The sequence below is a fragment of the Stegodyphus dumicola genome, chromosome 7, assembly GCF_044657685.1.
Source record: "Stegodyphus dumicola isolate Sdum_Otavi_A_Nest chromosome 7, ASM4465768v1".
Taxonomy (NCBI): domain Eukaryota; kingdom Metazoa; phylum Arthropoda; class Arachnida; order Araneae; family Eresidae; genus Stegodyphus; species Stegodyphus dumicola.
The window spans coordinates 101,042,101-101,062,892 of record NC_140774.1 but is presented as its reverse complement, the minus strand read 5'-3'; the positions used below and the strand labels follow the sequence as shown (position 1 = coordinate 101,062,892).

Below are 20,792 nucleotides of genomic sequence, written 5' to 3'. Positions count from 1 at the left end.
TAATAATAACTGCATTTATCATTTTTAAATTGCTTAGTAATCTACAAAACACAGATTAAACTTAAAAGAAAAATTAAATATCCAATACTTTGTCGAATGACAATATACTGGCAAAAGGAAGAAAAAAAGTATTTTATTTTGGGCAGCGGCAAAACATTTCTTTTAAATCACTGAATTTGTTAATCAAATTATCATTAAATTTCCTCAAAATATGAAATACATAAATGATAAAAAATTTTGAAAATTCAAAATTTGGGATTAAAGGTGCAATTTGGGATTTAATGTGTTTATATGAAGGATTATGTGTGTGTTCAAAATTTGGTGGCTCTTAAAAGTTGCTACTTTTCCGCAATGCAGGGAACATACAGATTCATTATTATTTAAAAATAGAGATTATAACATGGTTGTTATGCCATATTTACAAAGATAATCATAACTATTACCATATGGGCTTTACTTTCTCAATTTTTATGCCTTTAGGCAACATTTTCACATAAAAGCCTAAATTATTAAACAAATTATCCATGCAACAAAGGCTCAAAACCCAGGATTTTACCTAGCCATTGCTGAGCATTCGATGTGCCAACCTGGTCTTCCTTTTCCCCAAGGAGATAACCAGTATGGTTCATCAGGTTTAGCTGCTTTCCATACAGCAAAATCTCGCTGATCTTTTTTTAAAGGGTCAGTAACTAATTGGCAATCTTCAGGTAGATTCGACAATATATCTGCTGAAATACCTTTGGATACCATAAAGTAAACATTACCTACATAATGATGAATACAAATCACTGTTACCGTAATGTCTGGGAAAATATTATAAAATAAAATTCATAATTATATAATTAAAAAAAAAATAAAAAGTTAACTAAAAAAATGGAAACATTAAATTTTGTCAACAATTAAAATTTACTTTAGCATGTATCTCTTTGTTCTTCTTAACTACTTTCAACTATATTTACACAAGCAGACCAAGAAATTAAAATGAAAAAAATTTCTCCTTTTCATACAGAATACATTAGCAGAAACACAAAAGATTTCTCAACTCTGCACTTCTTGGATATAAAAAAAAATGTATTATAAATTTAAGTCACATGAATTTAATGCAAACATAACTATTTTATGTTACTATTGAAATATTTATCACTGAAACTGGTAAGGAAACAAAAGGACAAAAAATAACCTAAATAGCAATTGTTAAACAGGGTTCATAGCCACATTTTAGTTAAAAAAATAAGCACCTATAAGCACTTTTCAAGCACATTTTAAGGAAAAAGTAAGCACCTGTCTAATTACATTATACACAACTGCATAACCTTAAAAATTAGATTTGTAATTTAAAATATGAGCAATGCAATATTTATTAAGAGAATGAGCATTACCTCAACCATGGAAAACAATTAACTTTTTTTTTTTAAATTTTAAATGACAGTTCAATTTACAGAATTAGTTTACAATGAGAGAAAAAAACTATGCAGAACTAAACTATATTACAAAATTTAATGATGAAATTTCAGTTCAAAATATAGAAAATAAATAATAATAAGCCATATTAATTGTATTCGTTTGGCACCTAATAATAAATACAATTTATTTTTCCACTCATATTAATATTTAAATAATTTAAATCAAAATTCTGAACATTTTCTAAATTTTCATTGCATAATAGTTTTTCCTTAACATATATCCCAAGCAAAGTAATTTAAGTAAAAAAGAGGCACATTTCTGAAATCAGAAGACAGGAAATTGCTTCATGCAGTCATCCTCTAACTGTAAAAGCTTAATTAACCCGCATACTCGGAAATTGCCGAATATTCTGGATAGTAACTGGAAAAAGAGGAGTGGCAGGGTTGCCACTCAAACAGGAGAATGAAATTCCCTGACTTTTCCAGGTTTTCCAGGTGCATTTCAAGAAAATTCCAGTCTATCCGCGTAATGTACATTGGCTACGCTAAGAGGTAAATTATGGTATTACTTGTATTGTGTAGCAAATTCACTTAATTATTCAATAAATCCCAGAGGACATTTATTCTTAATTATTCTTGGTATACTTTGTTTGATAATTTTGTTTACTTTTCCACTGAAGAAACTTAATAAAATTTAAGATATATACATTGGATAACAAATGTATGTTTTATTTAATTATTACTCATGATCATCACCAGTTCAACACGAGGCTAATCCGGTCTTTATAAATCACAACGCAATGCTAAATAGTTAGGTTAGATTTTAGGTAAATTTAATTTGTGTGAGGTATGTTCTTAAAAAGCACCTTAACACTTGAAAACACAAATATAATTATAATAGTTGTTGTTTTCTCCATTGAAGATTGAGATTAGAATCTTCCCAATCTGGAATAAAATAAGGCTTTTTTTGCAGACATTCTGCTGCTAAACGAAACAAAGAAATCTATTTTAATAAACTGAGGTATTTTATATTTAGTTCGCAGCATACATAAGAAAAAAATATGTGCATTAAATTTCGTGATGGTATGTCATCATACTGCTAGAATTAATTTCAAGATTATGCCAGAGAAAATTTCCTGAAATTTAGAAATATTATTTACTAATAATTAATAAATTTAGAGGGAAGAAGCATCATTAAATTATACGAATAACATAAAAATAAAGATAATTACTTAAAAATTGAATTAGAATAATCAACGATATTTTAGCGAATATAGTTATATTACATGGTTAGCCTAGATGACAGATTACTATTTTTTATTTTACTGCAAAATGGCAAGGTATTTATTAAAAAGAAAAGTTTAAAAAGATTTTGCGGTAAAATTCTAGTATACGGTAAGGCTTTGGCACGATTTTGAAAATTGTCGCCAAGACCAAAATGACCCGTTTACTGCGCATCATCATGTCACCAAATCCATACATGGAGATTATTTTAACCAAAAAACGTCTATGCAAAGAATCTCTAATTCTTTGGTCTATGTAAAGAAGAAAATTTTCCATACAAGTAAAATGCTATTACGCCGCTAGAATGCGGAGGGAAAATTTGCCAAGGGATTTGGCGACGGAACCTGGCGGCCAGAATTTCCCTCTCCGCGATGTGTACCGGAAATTGAGAAACGTGTTAAGAAGAAACGTTCTTTGACAAAAAGAAAGCTACGAAAATCCGTTTTTAAATTATTGCGAAAAATCCAAGAAGAAACATTTTATCAAAGGACGTTTCTTCTTGGATTTTTCGCAATAATTTTAAAAACGGATTTTCGTAGTTTCCCCCCCCCTGAAAATTACTAACCTATGAATTAATTTACTTGCGCCAAAAAATATTTTCTTTTAATTTAGAGTTTAACTACTTGCGCTAAGACTAAACTTCACGGTTGCGGTGCCGTGCGCTACAATATAGCAAGTGGTAAAGTGTCTCATTTACGCCGCTCCGCATGTGCGAGTGCAATCCAGAGCTGTAACTCGAGAAATAAACAATCTCGTTGTTAGGCGACGTGTGCACCATGTTATTTTCATTTTTGCGATAAATGCTTATCGACGTGGGGTTCACGTCGCTCGCAGTTTGAGACAAAAACATCTCGACGTGCGTGGCACGTCTTTTTAGCGCAAGTGGTTAAAGAAATTTTAAAGGATATTCATTTAATGAACTCTTGATAACGTGACCTTCGAACTTCGACACCAGTTTCCAGCTTTGGCGGCAGACATATCACGCATGCACAGATGTTTCCCTCTATGATGGAACGGAGCCACGTCTGTTGCAGAGAGGTTTTCCTTCTTTACAATACATATTCTTTGATTCTAACCTCCATGGTACCGTATACTAAGATTAAACCCATTTTGTTTTATACGAGAACAGGTACTTTCTTTAGTTCATGCATTGCACATGCGATTCTCGAGAATACTGGAAACCAAAAGTTGCGGGAAACTTGCTTTGCTTTTCTAAAAGGCAATCAAATTGGAGCTGCGAAAATTGGCTCTATGCCAGCAGACACTCACGTGATAGGCAATTCGCCAAAAAAGTTATCTCTTCCGACGTCGGCGCAAAAATCGCTTTTTTTGGCGGGATCATTGTATGAACTTCCCTGACTTTTCCAGATTTTGACAAAAATACTTAAATTCCCTGACTTTTCCCTGAATTTTTTGGTCAATTTTCGAATTCCCTGACTTTTCCCGGTTCTCCCGGTTTTCCAGGTAGCGTGGCAACCCTGGGAGTGGGGAAGATTGTAGCCGTTCTTTAGATTTCTCGGCTAAATAAATGATTTTGACATTTCGATATGTGCATCATATAAAAATAGACCAACGGAACTGAGAAATATTCTGCTTAGAAAGCACAGTAAAACTCTTTTAAGTGTTCATAAACAATTCAGACTGAACATCAAAATTAATTATCTCTGCAAAATACCGCAAACGTTATTGCGCAATACGTGCGGCGTAATTCTTCCGCATGTGATATTACGCAATCGGAATCAACAGCTGCCGGTATTGGGAGAATAAAGAACTAAATAAAGGAAAAGAAAGAGACAACCTTTTACACGCCAATGTTCCATAAATGGAACATCGAATTTAAAATTCCATAAAAAACACAATTTTATTAATATTGCTTTGTATAAATTATTACATGGAGAGTAAATATTGACTGATGTTTTAGTAGCAATATAATTCTTCTAAAAGAAAAATTATCTTGATAAAAATATTCATTATTTCACCTTTTTTCCTTCTTTTCTATGAGCAAAATTCAGAAATTCACATAAAATTAAAAATTCAACAAATGTTTTTAAAACTCAATGAGGATATTTAAAAAGGATCATTTTATGCATAGACAGTAAGTTATCATAATAAGATGATGATTATTTTTTACTCTGAGGTAAGAAATGTGGATGTTCCAGAAAGGTAACATTGGCGTGTAAAGGTATATTTTTTAACATGATGAAATTACTTTGATTGCCGTGAATAGAGGCATGGAGAAAGATTTTCCAAATGTGAAAAGTTTCAGTAAGTGTGGAAAACAGATGTTTATGACTGTTAATCTGTTTTCGACTCCCGTATATCCCCCTCCTCTCCTTTCACACATTCCCATAAGGGTTTGAAGTGAGTTACTCAAAGCTGCTAGAGAAAAGCACATGGCGTTTCATGATAGGCTAGATGCTAGAGGTTGTTTATGACTCATTGAAAAAGGCGCATATTTTGAAGTGTGGATTTCATTACTTTCCCATTGTTTGCTTTTTTTTTTTTTTTTTTTTTTTTTTTTTTTTTTTTTTTTTTTTTGTTCAGTTCGTGAAGATACACTACGCTGATAAGATGGCTCATTCAGAAGCATTTCAGTCTATGAAGAAGCATTGGAATATTTTTATACATAATCAGATGATGAAGAGTGTATTGATATTTGTCTGCTGCCTCCAAAAGAAACTGGATGTTTGACAGATGAGGAAGATGTAAATGAAGATATTTTTTAGCCTCTTCTGCCAGCGGATGTATGTGGAAAAATCGAATTTTCTAATAAAATAGATGATGATGATGAAATATCTCAAGAAATTTCATTCGATCCTCAAGAACCTTCATCTTCAAAGGGAAGAAAGAGTTTGAAGTGAAAACTAATAAATGCAAAAGAGAAAATCATTGAACATCGGTGGGGGGAAAATTTAAATGTTAACAAAAGTCTAAAAACTGGCAGCATTGAAAATATTTGCGAAGTGTTTCCTGAACTAGTTACTTTATCTCCAGTTGAAAATTTTCACAAATTCCTAACTAGAGAATATTTGCTGCATTTAGCAAATGTGACAGGTCTTTACGCAATGCAGAAAGGAGAAGTTTTAGTTGCAGATGAAAGCGTTATTGGACAGTTTTTTTTTTATTATTATTATTACTGTTGTTTAGTGGGTATCATGGAGTACCCGGCGAAGATTTATACTGGAGCACTCAAGAAAATTTATCTGTCCCAGTAGTTTCTTCTGTGATGCCAAGAAATAGATTTCGAAAACTGAAAAAATATTTTCATATTATAAATAATACCATGTTGGCATTAGAAGATAAAACAGGAAAGGTTTTTCCTTTTTATGAAGAACTGGAAAAAAACTTTCAACAATTCCGCATCTTCCAATCCTGCAGTGTGAATTATTTGTTACTTATTTCTGCAACTATTTCCCTTGTTTCAGTATAAACTGCTAACAATTAATGTAGAATTCTTTTATAAATTCTTGCTTATCAACTATGTAATTTTTGTTTTAATTTATTACGAAAGCTTTTTTCTGTGGAAGCTTCATATCTTCTCCTAAGAAATTTTGGTGGAGTAGCTTTTCGGTTATAAAGGTGTAGGCTCCCTATTTTTCTGCTTAATCTATGTTACTTCCGAATAACGTTGACAAATTCACTTGCTAATGCTGAAAAAGTGCAGTCAAAAATGAAGCTTCCAATTAGAAAGTCGATAATCATGTTTTACAAAAATCATGTAAAAAAACTAACTGTTTCCTGCCAATGTTCCATTTATGGAACGTTATAAATCATTAAAAATTTTTTTTTAATTTTTTTCTTTTTTCATAATTCTTATATTTGAGTTTTAAAACGCATTTTCACAATAAAACGTTTATTTTACTTTCGCATCATAGTTTGGCGTGTACAAGGTTTTAACTAATTGGGGTGTTTCTGATTCTAATTTTCAACAGACTGTGCTAAATTTCCAGAATAGAATCAATCTTCGCTTGGGTTGGATAGACCGCAAAAACTTTTAGTCCTATTCAATTAAGATTGGACAGTGACAAAAAAAAGTTTGCTGCTTCAATATTAAAGATTTTTTGGAGAAAGGGGAGAACCTACCAACCTGCGTACTGTATAATGTATTGGCCAAAAAAAAAAAATTATTTTGTCTATTCGATTACTTTCCTTTCATTTAAGCCATTCCGAATATTATTCCTTGGAAAGCTAATCTGCATAAAAACACACCCATTTTTGGAAGTTTATCTATACTTCAGCAGTTACTGCAACTATATTATTATAAATATTCATACATATGCTCATAATATAAGCATAATGATCATAATAAACACGAATATGAACTGACCATGCAGAACGAGAATGCAAATTATTAAAGCCTTGATAGAAATTCAAACGTGTGTAGTATTTGGGTGGGAGGAAAAGAATACCGAATGTACCGGAATTTTCTACCATTTTCCCAATTCTTTGACCAATAGAACGACGTGCACCTGTCTGTACTCTCAAGCGCACCATAGGTTAAGTTAATGCAGAGAAAGGGGGCAAAAGCAATTTCCGGGAGTATGATTCACCATCTGACATTGCATTATGAGGAAGAAAAGTTGTTTATTTAGTTTCGGCTTTGGTACGGGGAAAAAATGTGCGTTCATTTAAAAAAAAAAGGGGGGGGATTAAAAAAATCACTAAAAGCAAAATATAAGCACTAAAAACAAAAAAATACACGCTTTAAAGAAATTATATTTTATTTTCAAATATAAGGACTAATAAGCACTTGTAAGGACCGCTACGAACCCTGTTAAAACAATACCTATATGGCTTCTGAAACAAAAGAAATGGAACTAAATAAAAAATTGCAAAACAACAGCACATATTTACCCTCATCTGTGACATATGCATAGCCCTTGCTAATAAGTCTTTCACAAAAAGAAATAATAAGAGGTATATTATCTGTTACACGGCATATTATAGATGGCGGCTTGATTTGCATAGCTGCCATGTCATTAAAGAAATCTAACTCGTATTTCTTAGAAACTTGAGAAACGTTCTTTCCCACCTAAAAATATAAGTTTAATAGAAAAATATTTTATGACATCTCATTGGAATGATTTTTACCATACTGTTAATATAAAGTATGAACATAGATATAAATATTACCTTATTTGCTTCCTTTATAATTTTATCATCAATGTCAGTAATTCCCATTAGTAATAAGACATTGATGCCAAAAATATTTTCCATAATTCTCCTTATGATGTCAAATTTTACATAGCAACTGTTAATAAAAGATACTTAAATTAAACTAAAAAAATCTGTATAATCATTAAAATATCAAAAATACAAGATATTTCATTTCGAGGGAAAAACTTAATAATCAAAACATATTGTTTTTTAAATATCGTTACATGCTTTTAGGTTCATAATGGATTAAATGCATACAGAATCAAAGACAGCTTGATAAAATTTATTTATCACCACAAGACACCATTTCGAATGTGAAGTGAGTGCTACACAGCCCAATATTGTTTTGTCATAGGAGGTTTCTTATCCAAGAACTCCATTAGGTCAATTATTCGGTTTAAAATAACAATCTTAAACTTCCTGACTTCTTTGTCACTCCCTGAGTCTCGATCAACCAATGTTGAAGTTATAATTTGATGTGCGACCAGATTAACCAGTTCACATTTCACCCTGAAACAACATCGGCAAATCTTTTAGGCAAAGCTCAAATGATCCTTTAAAATGACAACAGTAATGTCATATTCCAGGAGTCTCTATATCCATCTGGCTGTTTGGCCTTTTATATTCTTAAAATTTAATAGCCAGGTCAATGATGTACGATCTGTGCGGAGCAGGAGTTTTTTGCCATAGAGTTGATGGTGGTTTCATACTGCATTATGGTCATATTATGTACGGGCCTTCGATAAAAGAAATGTTCTTCATAAATTTCCTACAGTAAATGCAGAGCCCAAGGAAACTTCTCAGCTACTGGACATATTTGAGACGACTCCAATCTTTAACTGCCCACATATTTTCTGGTTTCCTATGTGCACCTTTGCAAGAGATGACATGTCCAAGGTAAGTCACTTCCTCTCTGAATAATTTATATTTGGCAGAATTTAAATTTAGATTTACATCTTTCAATTTCTGAAGAACCTTTCTAAGATTTTCTGAATGCTCTTTGAACCTTTTCCCGAATGGTGATGATGTTATAGACTTTATCAGAAAGAATTCTCAATACAGTCCCTAGGAGGCATTCAAATGTTGCTGATGCATTACATAACCCAAACAGCATCACCTTGAATCGCCAAAGTCCTTGTCTAGTAGTAAATGTAGTCTTTTCTACCCGCAAGCATCCACTCTTTAAATCAGGAGTTGAAAACCACTTGCTTCCAAAAAGTGTGTCCAGAATATCATCAGTTCTAGAAAGAGGGCAGCTGTCTTTCTTCATGATGTCATTCAACCTGTGATAGTCAACGCAAAATATAGTTGAAACATCCTTCTTTCTGACCAAGATGACGGGAGAAGCCTAAGGACTTGTTAGAAGGCTTGGTAACATTGCTTTCTTACATGTCCTTTAAAAGTTTTCCCTTCCTCTTCCTATGTAATCGGTAAACGTTTTGGATGTTGCTTCATTGGTTATTGTTTTCATTTCATGTACCAATTCTATGTAGTGCCAAACTAGTTTGAGGTATACCAGATGACTGGGAGAAAACATCTTGAAATTTTAGAAGGATATGTTCAGCAGCACACCTCTCTTCATTGCTTAATTGGGCATTCTACAATAACTCCAATGTTACGCTCTCCAAAGACACAGAGACTGAAAGATTTTATTGGTTCATTTAATGTGGGCCACTGGAGTACATGCTGCAACCATTTTGCCTTTCCTAATGACTTATCACTTACATTTGCACCTCTTACTGGGATGACAGTCCTCGATAGGTCGACATGACAAGATATCTATATTTAGATGGAAATCTGATACATTATATAGTATATAGATACCTTTCTTTAATATTATGTCTATTTTCTATAACACCCTCTTAAATTTAGGAAAAGATCATGTGATATCGACATTGTTTGAGAGCATTAACTATTAACAGGTGGCAACTTTATGTTGTCTTTAAGAAAATGACAAGTCTTCCTGCGGCCAAGTGATCACTGAACACTGGCAGTTCAATCTAAATTTGAACCTAGATGAATGACCTAGTTACATGGTGGTTTTCATTCCCTTTCTCATGTGTAATATGAATAACTAGTTCAAAAAGTTTTTCTATGTTATGAAGGATGTTTAAGCTATGTGATCCACATAGGTATATCTTCCCTTACACAGATAGACCTTGTGTGTTTTGCTATAATCAAATATTATAAGAAAATTACAGCAATCCTGTCTAAAAGGAGGAAGACCTTTGTGGTGGGCTTTTTAAGGTAACTGACACTTATGTTGCACATGGAAAGCCAGCCTTTTCATTGAGATTCAAAAATTGGATTGAACTATCAATCTTCAGCATTCTTAACCAGTGGGCTACTGGTAATTTGCTAAAATCTTTAATGCAATGGAAAATCTGGCAATGTAAAATGTATGGCAATTTATTCACTGAGAGTAATAGTTTAGAACAGCATACATTTTAATTATAAAGTATTGCATCAAAAAATGTAGGTACTGAAAATAGTACTTTCTAATTACCTGCATCCCTGATTTCAACATTTGGTAGAACTGTTGTTTTTTGCCATCTTTATTTACTGAGAGCAATAGTTAACAGGGTTCGTACACATTTCTACACATGGAAATTAAGTACTTTTAAGGACCATTAATGAAAAACATTAAGGACCTATGCAAATATAGCAAATTAATAAATTCAATTAAAAACATTATCTATGCCTGAACTTCACTTTTGTAATACCATCCAAAAAATAAAATAGATTTGTAAGCAGGATGCATTATTAATAAAAATAACTTAATTACCGTAATTATTAATAAGTTTGAGAATGAAATATACTTTATGAAATTTATCAAATAGCATTAAATATTTCACACTTATAATAGTTCGGCATATTTGAAAGAAGATAAGTGACATTTTATTTACGTTTTACAAATAGTTAGCTTCATGGTGATTTTTTTTAATGTCTCATTTTGTCACATACTTACTCAGTCTAGTAATAGTAAGTAGATTTTAAGCCAAGCACCATAGGTTAAAATGAGAAGTAAAATCACAATCAGCATGATTCAAAACAAAAGATTGGCTGTTCTCGCCGCTCCTGCTTCCCTAGAGAGAGACCTGCTGATCAGAACAAACCTGAAAGACCTGATATAAGCACGGTTCACAAGTTTTGAAAGTTAGCTGGGCTCTGTCTAACGCAGATACTGTCATAGCTTTTTGTAGAGTTCGAGGGCTTGTAACTCAGATAACATACTTTAAGGTCCTAATTATCCACTAAAGCACCAGAGGTGATAGATAAGTTGTTTTGCATTATTTTAAGTCTCACTAGATGCGAAGAATAGGTTTTATATGAATTTTTACATTTTTGTGATCTTAGTGACCACGATAAAGGTTAATAAAAGTCAATAACTCGCTTTAAAATGCAGGGGCAATTTTTAACGGTAACCAGTTAGTTATAAGTAATTAAATTAGATAAGCTTAGTTATTATGCATTTACATGGGCACTATTAAATTTTATTTATTTTTTAACAATATTTTTAAAAAAAGCCCTATTAAAATCACAATCTAATAAAATTCCACAGTTTAAAATACATGTAATTTATGACATAGATTCTTAAACGATATTAGAATAATTACACATTAAAAGCTACAAAATATTTATGTTCTGTAAGCAACAACACTCAACAAAATATTTATGTGTCTTTTTAATTTGAAGCCCTCCTAGACATTTTGGCTAATTTATATCAATTTCCTTCTCTTTAAGCAACTTTTCTAACAGTTAGAACTTTGTCTCAATATGCAAGACAATGTTCTTACTAGTTTCTGCGTGTTTTATCTCCTAACCTGTCAACCTCTTCAAAATGTACCTATGAGGGTTTACTTGATCTGGTGAAAGTTAAATAGTCCAAAACCCTCCGGACAGACGTGAAGCAAATTATCGCTATGTCTGAAAGTAACTACAGAGTCAGACAAAAGTTTAAATAAGCCTCATATTTAAAGAGAACTTAAAGGCATGTTCTAATGCTAACCAAATTAACTGCAGCTTGTGGTGATGTAATTAAACAAGAACAGTCAAATTCAAACAAAAATTGTGGACTAGTGGTCAAAGATTGTACAATTTAATTTTAATTTAAGCTGGCTCAGTAACTCACTTGTAACTCAGTGGGCTCACTTGTGCCATGGTTTTGGAAGTAGGGCCTCGATTCTTAGCTTCTAGTTGTGTTATTTTGTAGGTATCACTAGATACGTAGCGTATTCGTAAACTAAGTACCGTTTCATTCTAGCACAGTCGCAGCGTTGTGGTAGGCATCCCGCGCATTCGCACTAGTCTTTCTTGTTCACTGACTTTCAATTGTCGCCATTTTGGTTGCTCTAGTGTTTTCAGTTTGCTGTGCATATTCAAAATGTTTAAGACAATTAGTTCTCCCGCTGACTGTGAGATTTGTGTCGTGATTAAATTTTTGAACGCGAGGAATGTTAAACCAGCCGAAATTTATCGTCAAGTGACAGAAGTTTACGGTGAATACGCGATAAGCGATGGAATGGTGAGAAAGTGGGTAAGAATGTCTAATGCAGGTCGAACAAATGTCCACGCCGAGGCTTGGAGTGGTCGGCCTTCAGTTGTCAACAATGATTTGGTAAGGAAAATTGATGAAGCAATTCTTAAGAACAGACGCTTCAACTCTTTCAGAGAAATTTCCACAAATTTCACGTACTGTATTGTTCGAAATTGTGTCTGACCGCTTGAATTATCGCAAACTGTGTTCCCAATGGGTTCCAAAAATGCTCACTGATGTTCACAAAACAAAGCGACTTGGTAGTGCCCTGACATTTCTCACGCGCTACATTGATGAGGGAGAAAACTTTTTAAACCAAATTGTGACAGGTGATGAAACTTGGGTGTGTCATTTCACACCAGAATCGAAACAACAATCGATGGAGTGGAGACACACTCATTCTCCGAAAAAACAAAAGTTCAAAGTGAAAATGTCATCACAAAAAATCATGTGCACTGTCTTCTGGGATACAAAAGGCGTTTTGTTTACTGAATTTCTTCCCAGAGGTGAAACCATTAATGCGGCACGATATTGTGAGACTTTAACAAAACTAAGGCATGCCATTCAAAACAAACGAAGAGGAATGCTCAGTAAAGGAATTGTGTTGCTCCATGACAATGCTCAGCCCCATACTGCTGGTGTCACTCAATCGTTAATTCGACAGTTTCATTGGGAGCAGTTCGATCACCCGCTGTACACCCCTGACTTGCCGCCGTGGGACTATCACTTGTTCCTGCACATGAAGCGAGAGCTTAGTGGCAAGCGCTTTGGATCTGACGATGACACGAAAAATGCTGTGGAGTCGTGGTTATCGAAACTGGCGGGAAGTTTCTTTGACGATGGTATACAAAAACTGGTCACCTGCTATGACAAGTGTTTGATCATTGGCGGAAACTATGTTGAAAAATAGTTTAAGACATGTATTTTCATGTAAAAATAAAATTGGATTCGAAAAAATTGTTTTACTATGTTTTTTTTTCAAAACGGTACTTAGTTCCGTTCTGTAGATGTGAAGTAGGGAGCTACGCTCTGCCCCCCAAGAGGTGTTTGCCAGTACTTTTAAAAGATTTAGCACTTTGAAACACTTCTTCCTCAGATACATTACATGTGGCATGAAGGTTAATTTTGAATCAAACATTACTCCCAGAAACTTCACTTCCCGTACAACTGGAATTAATGATCCTTCAAGATGAAGCTCAGGCTCAGGATGAAAATGTCTTTTTCTGCAAAAGTGCATGCAAACAGTCTTGTCTTTTGAAAATATAAAGCCCTGCTTATTTGACCATTTCACAATTTTGTTAACAGCGACTTGCAACTGTCTCTCTACATATCTCATATCCGAACCTTGACAACTTATTATGAGATCGTCAACATACAATGATCCTGAAACGGTACTGGGAAGCTCATTCAACACAGAATTAATTCTTAAGATAAAAAGGGTGACACTAAGCACAGAGCCTTGAGGCACTCCCTCTTCTTGATAGAAAGTACCTGAAAATACATGGCCAAGCATTACTTGAAATGCCCTAGACTTCAAAAAGTTCTGTATAAAAACTGCCAGATTGCCACAGATGCCACTGGCATACAGGTCACACAATATGCCATACCTCCATGCCTTATCATAAGTTTTCTGGATGTCGAAAAATACTGAAACTAAGTGGTTCCTTTTGACAAAGGCTTCACGGATGGAGGTTTCCAAAAGAAGTAAATTATCCACTGTTGTTCTCCCTTTACGGAAACCATTTTGATAACGTGAGATTACATTGTTTTTTTCCAAAAAATAGACTAAGCGGCGATTTACCATTTTTTCAAACAGTTTGCAGATACAGCTTGTTAAAGCAATTGGTCGATAGTTCGACTGATTTTTGGGGTTTTTTCCTGGCTTAGTTATAGGAATGATGACAGCTTTCGTCCATGATATTGGGAATGTATGCTCTTCCCATACTCGATTGTATAGTGCGAGAAGGTTCAACAACGACTTGCAAGAAAGATGTTTGAACATTTCGTAACTAACACCATCCGGGACAGGACTAGATCTGTGTGTGTCGGACAATGGTCTCTTCAGCTCGATCATAGTAAAATCAGCATTATATGGTTCCAAGTTGGAAGAGGTGAATGCAATGGGAGTGTTTTCTGAGCGACGCTTGACAGAAAGAAATGCTTGTGAATAACTTTTGCCACTGGAAGTGGCAGCAAAAGTCTCACCAATAGTATTCGCAATTTCTTCTGCGTTGCTAATCACTTGGCCATCTTTTTCCAGGATGGAAAGTGTAAGGTCTTTATATAATCCACATGCTTTCTTAACACTTTCCCATACTTGTTTACTTGGTGTAGAAGATGTAATTCCAGATACATAGGCTATCCATGAAGCTCTCTGGCTCTGACGGCGTACTTTCCTTGCATTCGCTTTGGCTTTCTTAAAGGCTATTAGGTTTGACAAGGTGGGGTATCTACGGAAAATTCCCCAAGCCTTTCTCTGTTCCTTTACTGTGTCTCGGCATTCATTATTCCACCACGGCTTTGAATATTTTGGGAGCTTATTTGATGACTTTGGGATAGAGATTTCAGCAGCTTGAAGAATTTTGTTTGTAACAGCCTGCATTGCTTCATCTATTTCCGCATTGTTCACTAACTCTTGTGTAACTGTGGCATTAGCATTAACGATATCCCAGTTGGCACGATCAAATATAAATTTTTCTGGTCGTTCAATAGGAGAGTTAATTTCTCTGGGTAAAGACAAGAAGATGGGGAAATGATCGCTATTAAAGGGATGATTTCCCACACTAATTGTAAGAAGAGGCAAGAGGGCCGGTGAACGAATGGCAAGATCAAGCGTATGGAATGTTCTCGTAGGCTGGTGGAAGTAGGTTTTCTCAGCATTATTCACAAGGCAAAGAGAATGATCATCTATCATTTGCTCTATCTGTCGTCCACGTGAGTTGGTGTCTCTACTTCTCCACATAGGACTATGACAGTTAAAATCTCCCAAAATTAGAAAAGGAGCAGGCAGCTGCTCTACGAGGTCATCTATTTGTTGCTGATCTATGTGTTCGTTGGGTGGCAAGTAAAGAAAACATATCGTCATTAGTGTTCTTATATTTATTTGTATTTATTTGTATTGCTGTAGCTTGGAGGGGTGTTGTCAGGGGGATTATGTTAGATGGGTAATTAAGTAAGAATAAAATAGCTACACCTCCAGAGGCTCGATCATTACTGACGTATTCCTTCCTTACTATAGAGTATCCTCGCACTTTTACAGAACTTTCAGGTTTTAGGAGCGTTTCCTGTATTGTCAGGTATGCTGGATGGTGAATATTGATTAGCTCTTTTATGTTATCAAGACCGTGGTGGAAGCCACAACAGTTCCAGGAAATGAAAGAGGCCATCAAAAATGCTTATCTTTCCGGTGCTCTTTCTTAGACTTGCGGGGAAGCAGATGCCTTGGGACACTGAATCCCCTTCCACTTCCAATATGTCTGAGTCTTGCGAGTCAAAGCTCAGACTTTGCAGAGAGTTATTGCTAGGGCTCCTTACTTTTTCCGATTTTTTATTTTCCGATTTTGTTTCTTTATTTTTAGATGTTATTTGGTGTGGAGATAGGGCAGGTTCACTTTTATCAGAATTTTCTTTTCTAGGTTTCTTTGTTTTGCTGGTGAACTTTTTGGGAGACTGCATATTGTTTGACAAGCTATTGTTCTTTTTGATTTAGTTACACTAGCATAAGAAGTATTTGATCGCAGCTGAGAACTCTGTACTATTCTTCTGGCTTCTGCATATGAAATGTTTTTCGTAACTTTGATAGTCTGAACCTCTTTTTCGGCTTTTTACTTAGGGCAAATGGGTGAGAATGCTGTATGTGCCCCCTTGCAGTTAATGCACAATGGCTCGGCTGTACAATTATTGCTGTCATGGCCTTCCCCAGAGCACCGGGCACATGTGGGTTTACCATGACAGGACATTTTAGTGTGACCAAACAGCTGGCATTGAAAGCATCGCATGGGGTTAGGGACATAAGGTCTCACAAGACAATTTAAATAACCAGCTTTAATGCTAGTAGGCAGATTAGGCGTGTTGAAGGTCAGGATAACGTGTCTGGTGTTAATCAACTGACCCTCCTTACGCATCTTGATCCGCCTAGCTCCACATACATTTTGTGACGCAAGTTTCTGCATGAATTCCTCTTCTGAAACAGATGAAAGATCGAATTCGGAGATAACGCCGCCACAACTATTCAAGGTCTTGTGGGCAGACACACATATATCTATTTGTCCTATTTTAATAAGCACAAGAAGAGAGGCAGATTGTATAGATGATATGGTTTCGATAAGTATATCTCCAGATCGTATATTTATTATATAGATATTTTTTGTATATTTAAAAATATAGATATTTTTTGGCTCACTAACACTAGCTGTCATATATTTATGTATTAGAAATGGAGACATTTTTTTCAGCTCATCAGAAGAGTTGCTGATTACTACAAAGCGTGGTATTGTAGATACTTTGTCTTTTATAGGGATACTCAACTTGTATAATATTAGGGTTTGCATTGGTTCTTGCTTTTTTTAGAGGGATATTGTCTGATTTATCCATATTAAAAGAAAAAAATTTGGACCCGGAAGCCCCACCCACCGTGGAGTCCAACAAGGGGACGCAGAATCCTGCGCCAGGGTTAACCGGGTCTATACGCAAACTGAAGTCCCACAGTCGGCTTTCCCGAAAGTAGGTACTCCCGAGAGCTTATCCCCAAACCACTGACACAAGGACTAGTGACCAGCCAATTGACACCCGTGAGAACGACTAAGGTGCCTCCCGTTTAGCTGAAGCAGAGGCCAAAGCAGTGTGTTGAGGACAGTACCTCGCCCCTCAACTACCAGGACCCTCCTTTCCAGCGACACGGGTCTCCACGCATGGCAAACACGTGGGCAGTTTTCTCGCCACTCGAAAACTAGAGACAAGGGCTGCTCCAGTTTCTCGTGACGAGCCCCAAACTCCGTAGAGAGAAACCACAAGGGAGAAGGGAAGGAAAAAAGTTCCAGCCAAGAGGAGAGGAGATGGAAAAGAGGATAGATCACTGGAGCTCCAGGATCGTGACACCCGTCTCACCAAGAAGATGATCCCCTAAAGAGCTAGGGTACCTCGGATTGCCACACCCGTACTCACAAGAATGAGCCCCCTGAGGGTCTACAAAGCGAAAGCATGTTTCGATGTCCATTAAACAAAAAGTGGAATTGCTGCAAAAAATGGTTAAAGGCATGAAGAAAGTGACAGAGAGGTGATTTATTTCTCTAACCATTCCAAAATCTGTTTATCAACTTCATGCTGCTCTGCGGGGAAACGTCGCGGCGTGCAATGAACTGAAAGTTGATCTGTCAACACTATCTCATCTTCAGGGCAGATGTTTCTATTTTATTCGGCTTATAATTCCCCACTAAATGTAGTGTTTCATCTCAATGTACTCCAATATAATTTAAATCAATTTCCTCATCATTATAAATATCACGAATACACATCAAATAGTTTTCTGGTTGCAATTTTCTAATTTCGACTATGCATAATGTATGCTTTACGCATGCACGTTAAAAGCATGCTTTACGCATGCACGTTAAACGCATGCACGTTAAAACAAATAAATATTAAGCTTTTTTTTTTGTAAATTTTTATACCCTTTAGATCATAATTGCTCTTTATTTCATAAATTACAGTTTCATATTTTTAACTGTATAATTTCTACATGCCATCTTACCAGATTTAAACTGATGACATATAATTTGGAAAAACCAATAATCCGGAATCGGCAAAGTCCGACGTTCCGAATTAAAGACTTTTGACTGTAGTTTAATGTTATTTTTTAAATATAATTTCCATTATTTTAATGAAATTTATCAATGTTAAAAGGTTTAAAAAAATCGTAGAAAAATTCTCAGATCTTGAAATTAAAAATTTACTATAGAAACTGATCTTAAAAATCACCAAATTTAGAGCTGTTCAATAAAAGAATTCACATCCCTAAAAGTGAAAAGTTGTTTAAGATGTGTTCATTAGAAAAAGTGAAATATTTTCGAAATGCTTATGTTTCACTTCTTGTTCAGAAACTTGAGTATCCCACCATTTACATTAGAAATCGGAACAAATTATAACCCATTCAAAAGATAACCATATTTATCTCTGAATCACCAAAAATATACCTCCAAAATGCTAATTCACACTCAAATTGGCAGGCATAAAAACAGACGGAAATTTCACATGATTAAAATTAAAGGCCTTCTGCCGATTTTGGCTGAAATTAAGAACTTTTAAGGACTAAAAATCTTAAGAACTTTTAAGGACCACACAAACCTTGAGTTAACCCTCTCGCTGCGCATCCCGCAATTTCCACACACAACATAGAAGTAGCAAAATTTGCTCAACCTACGATTTCTGCAGGGATGAATTGTTGCCTCTAACTGTGCAACCCGCTCTTTCCCCCGTTCAAGTTTTCCTTTCGGCTTTTCTGTGATGTTTAATATTTTATTTAGATGCGGGCTTACAGTTGGCATTAGTTGCCACATTTCTGCCAAATATACAAGAACACATAATGTAGCATTTTATGCATGCTTTTCACAGCTCAAAGATGTCTGACAGGAATCGTTTCGCTAGTGATATAACCTATATTCCTGACGATATTTCCAACACTGATAGTGGTTCTGACTCTGATTTCAAGTATATTGAAGATAGTTATAAGCTGATGAGAATTCCTCTGCATACAGTGGTGAATCTGAAAATTCATTTTCTATTGAAAACTTTCAACAGTGATGCAAAATTGATATGAAAAATACTACATTATGCAAATATTTTCATTAGTATATATGTTTTACCCTTGTATTTTATAAAATAAATCATAATTTAACCAATATTAATTTTCAAAATTTTCCTTTTATATCATTATTCTTCAATTTCAGTATTCTGACAACCTGTGATCTAATTCTATATTTAAAAAACTCTTTTACAAAAAATTTTTGTATATTTTAACTTAAAAATATATGTAGATTTGAAATATGTGATAAAAAAAAACGCAATTTTTGAACCTATTTTGATAAAAAAAAAAAAGTACGTAGTGAGTGGGTTAACAGCAGACTTTCTCAACCGGTGATACGCAAAAAAGCAAAGCATTTTTAACTCTTAAATTCAAAAATTAAAACCCCGACATCTTGATTGAGATTTTTTCTCTAGCACACCTAAATTTATGCGATCTGAGCTTTGTTCAAGAGTGGTGGTACTAAAGATTTTCAATTTTTGTTTAGATGGTACGCGTTAGTCAAAAGGTTTACCATACATTTTAATTAAAGTATTGCATCAAAAAACGTAGGTACTGAAAATAGTACTTTTTGATTATTTGTAACCCTGATTTCAACATTTGGTAGAACTGCTGTGTATTTTACCATTTTTATGGTATATACACTCACTTCCAAAAGTTAAGCACGGAGAGGAAAATGCTAATTTCCAGAAGCCAATCAGAATTGAAGAGGATGCAATTCGCTGCAGAGGTAGATGGAAGTATGCAAATATGTTAGGTAACAGACAATCGCGCTTTCATGTCAAGAAATATGCAAAAAAGGCAGTCTTATAAGAAACCAGCTTTATGAAGGGGTACAGAAGTTGATTGTAAGTGCTGATAGAAGGTGTTTAAAATTTTCGTACAATTTGTTTTCAAGACATGTGTTTCTATGACTTCCAGAAGACGAATGGAAGATTCTGAGCGCTGGCATGCTGTGGGGCACAGTCGATCACAGATGTTACTTTTTTCTTTCGTCATTCTGTAATTTCACATTTATGGAAACAATTCCAAACCACACAGACAGTTGTCCGAAGGTCCGTAGCTGATCGGCCAAGGGTTACAACCCAGGCGGAAGATAGATATATTGCCATTGTAGCCAAGCCGAATCGCAAAGTGACCTCCTCACGTGTGACATCTATGGTTACAGCGTCCAATGATAAGGCGATATCTGCAGCTACTGTACGCCGAAGATTACATATAAGTGGACTGTATGCCTGGATACCTCAAGTTTGTGTTCCTCTATCTATCCAATCAAGAGGGGCACGATTACAGTGGTGTCAGGAACATGTCAACTGGAATGTATCTGACTAATGTCATGTTTACTGATGAGTCAAGATTTGCTCTGGAGCCAGATGATATAAGGATATGGCGTAAACAACGAACACGCAATCAGTCCCAAAATATCACGCATTCCGAGGGCAAAGCATTATGGTGTGGGCAGGGATTTCATTAGGATACAGCACCGACCTGCACATCTTTAAACGGGGTTCTTTGACAGCTGTTTGGTATGAAGATGAAGTCCTAGAAACCATTGTGAGATTGTACACTGCAGCAGTTGGCCCTACTTTTGTTTTAATGGACGATAACGCACATC

The 20,792-nt window shown here is 35.0% G+C and overlaps 1 protein-coding gene across 5 annotated transcripts in view; it reads right to left on the bottom strand.

Annotated features, from left to right (window-relative positions):
- CysRS-m (cysteine--tRNA ligase-like protein, mitochondrial) overlaps positions 1 to 20,792 on the bottom strand; it is a 185,809-nt gene that overhangs the window by 137,696 nt on the left and 27,321 nt on the right. For all 5 annotated transcript variants that reach the window (XR_015042169.1, XM_035370666.2, XM_035370667.2 and 2 more), the window contains exons 4-6: positions 7,821 to 7,938; positions 7,542 to 7,719; positions 557 to 764 (exon numbers count right to left, since the gene is read on the bottom strand). Coding sequence is in view for 4 of the 5 variants with exons in the window: in XM_035370666.2 (XP_035226557.2) it covers positions 557 to 764; positions 7,542 to 7,719; positions 7,821 to 7,938 (504 nt within the window). In the remaining variant the exon portion in view is untranslated. The remainder of the gene's footprint in view (positions 1 to 556; positions 765 to 7,541; positions 7,720 to 7,820; positions 7,939 to 20,792) is intronic.